The sequence below is a fragment of the Buceros rhinoceros genome, unplaced genomic scaffold (assembly GCF_000710305.1).
Source record: "Buceros rhinoceros silvestris isolate BGI_N320 unplaced genomic scaffold, ASM71030v1 scaffold37817, whole genome shotgun sequence".
NCBI classification, from domain to species: Eukaryota; Metazoa; Chordata; class Aves; order Bucerotiformes; family Bucerotidae; genus Buceros; species Buceros rhinoceros.
In genome coordinates this window covers 1,412-3,198 of record NW_010421094.1, presented here as the reverse complement: position 1 = coordinate 3,198, position 1,787 = coordinate 1,412, and the positions used below count along the sequence as shown (strand labels likewise).

General features: G+C 59.3%; 1 protein-coding gene across 1 annotated transcript in view; it reads left to right on the top strand.

The window, feature by feature from the left end:
* Window positions 1–1,787, top strand: part of TCF25 (transcription factor 25 (basic helix-loop-helix)) — a gene marked incomplete at both ends in the record, with an annotated part of 13,994 nt that overhangs the window by 11,317 nt on the left and 890 nt on the right. Inside the window, 2 exons of the mRNA XM_010139536.1 lie at window positions 630–717; window positions 1,630–1,785. Coding sequence (XP_010137838.1) covers window positions 630–717; window positions 1,630–1,785 — 244 coding nt within the window. The remainder of the gene's footprint in view (window positions 1–629; window positions 718–1,629; window positions 1,786–1,787) is intronic.

The following is a 1,787-nucleotide window of genomic DNA, read 5'->3' as shown; positions in this document are numbered from 1 at the left end:
GCCCCTCCGTGGGGTCAGTGCAGGTTGGGGGAGGAGGAGAACCAGAGTCTCGGAGCTGGAAAATGCTTCACGTGGGTTGCCCAGACCGGAGACAGCAAGTCTCTGTGGGCCTGCCCTCCCCTCCGAGGCGCTGCTCTGCGGTAGACAAGTTCTCCACGCTCCTGCTTTCATCCAGTTGGTGCTGCTGGCCATGAAAGGAGATTCCCCGGCCCCTCCGGGCCCGGGGGAGGATGTGTTCACAGGCAGGAAAAACCAGCTCTCCAACAGAGCTGTAGTTTGTGTTGGCCGAAACCATCTTTTTTCGCTGCTCGTCACGGTGGCTGAAACGAAGCCCTTGTTCGAGTTCAAAGACCAGCAGCGTTCGGTGCAGAACATGACACCTTATTTCACCAGGGAACAAAACATAAGTTTGTTTATTATTTACTCTGGATCCATTTCCGTCATCCACATGGAGACCAAAACGCAGTAGAAACCCCCAGCGCAGCATCCCCGCCCCCTCCCTGCCAGGGTCCCCGTCCGGGGTGCTGTTCCCCGGGGCCGGGGCTGTCTCCCTGCAGCCCCAGTGACTCAGCTCTCCGGGTGCTGCTCTCCAGGCTGTTACTAACCAGCTCTCTGCCTCTCTCCCGCAGTTCTCATGCCGCTGCTGGATCGCTGCAGCGTGCAGCCTGACGCCAGGGTCGCCTCCCATCCCTTTTTCGGGCTTAACGCCCAGATAAGGTAAGCCCTGGAGGTGTTCTCGGTGAAGAGGAGGAATCGATTTGGCTGGCAGTGGGGCTTTTGCTTGCTCAGGGGCAGCTAATGGAATTATAAAACTGCAGAGGAGAGATTTGGTTTTCCTGAGAGGGCTCTTAGATGCTTCGATAATGGATTTCCATAACGGCCATCAGATAATGCTGACAGACCCCCCTCACCTTGATGTGGGTGGATGGGGAGGTCAGAGCCACGCTGGGACAGGTAGTAAGCGGGGATGACGCGTGCGTGCTCTCGGGGCAGGCTGTCTCCTGCCAGTCCGCGTGGCCCGGGCACGAGGGCCTCCCCAACATGCAACTTAGATGCTTCGATAATGGATTTCCATAACGGCCATCAGATAATGCTGACAGACCCCCCTCACCTTGATGTGGGTGGATGGGGAGGTCAGAGCCACGCTGGGACAGGTAGTAAGCGGGGATGACGCGTGCGTGCTCTCGGGGCAGGCTGTCTCCTGCCAGTCCGCGTGGCCCGGGCACGAGGGCCTCCCCAACATGCAAACGGCCTGCCCCTCAGGTCAGGGCAGCCTTCACTTTCATCTCATAGCTCTGCTTATCCCAAAAAGAGACTGAGGCAGCAGGTCCTCGGGGGGCGTGCTGTCCCCTGCCAGTCTGCGTGTCCCGGACACGAGGTCCTCCCCAACATGCAAACGGCCTGCCCCTCAGGTCAGGGCAGCCTTCACTTTCATCTCATAGCTCTGCTTATCCCAAAAAGAGACTGAGGCAGCAAAACCGGTGACTTGAGATGGAACTAGAGAAGCCAGAAGCTGGCGCTTCCTCTCTCTGTGATCTCACACCGCAGCGCGGTGTGGAAATGAGCCCTCGCCAGCCGGTGTGGGACAGGAAGGAGGAGGGTGCCCCGAATAACCCCTGTCTCCCGTAGCCAGCCTCCCGCCTTGAACCAGCTGACGTCCCTCTACGTGGGAAGGACTTACTCCCTGTGGAAGGACCTGGGCGTCATGGCCTGGCTGGAGACCAACGTCCATGAGGTTCTGCGCATGGTGGACGCCCGGGACCCGCTGGTGGAGGAGTCAGAGCAGA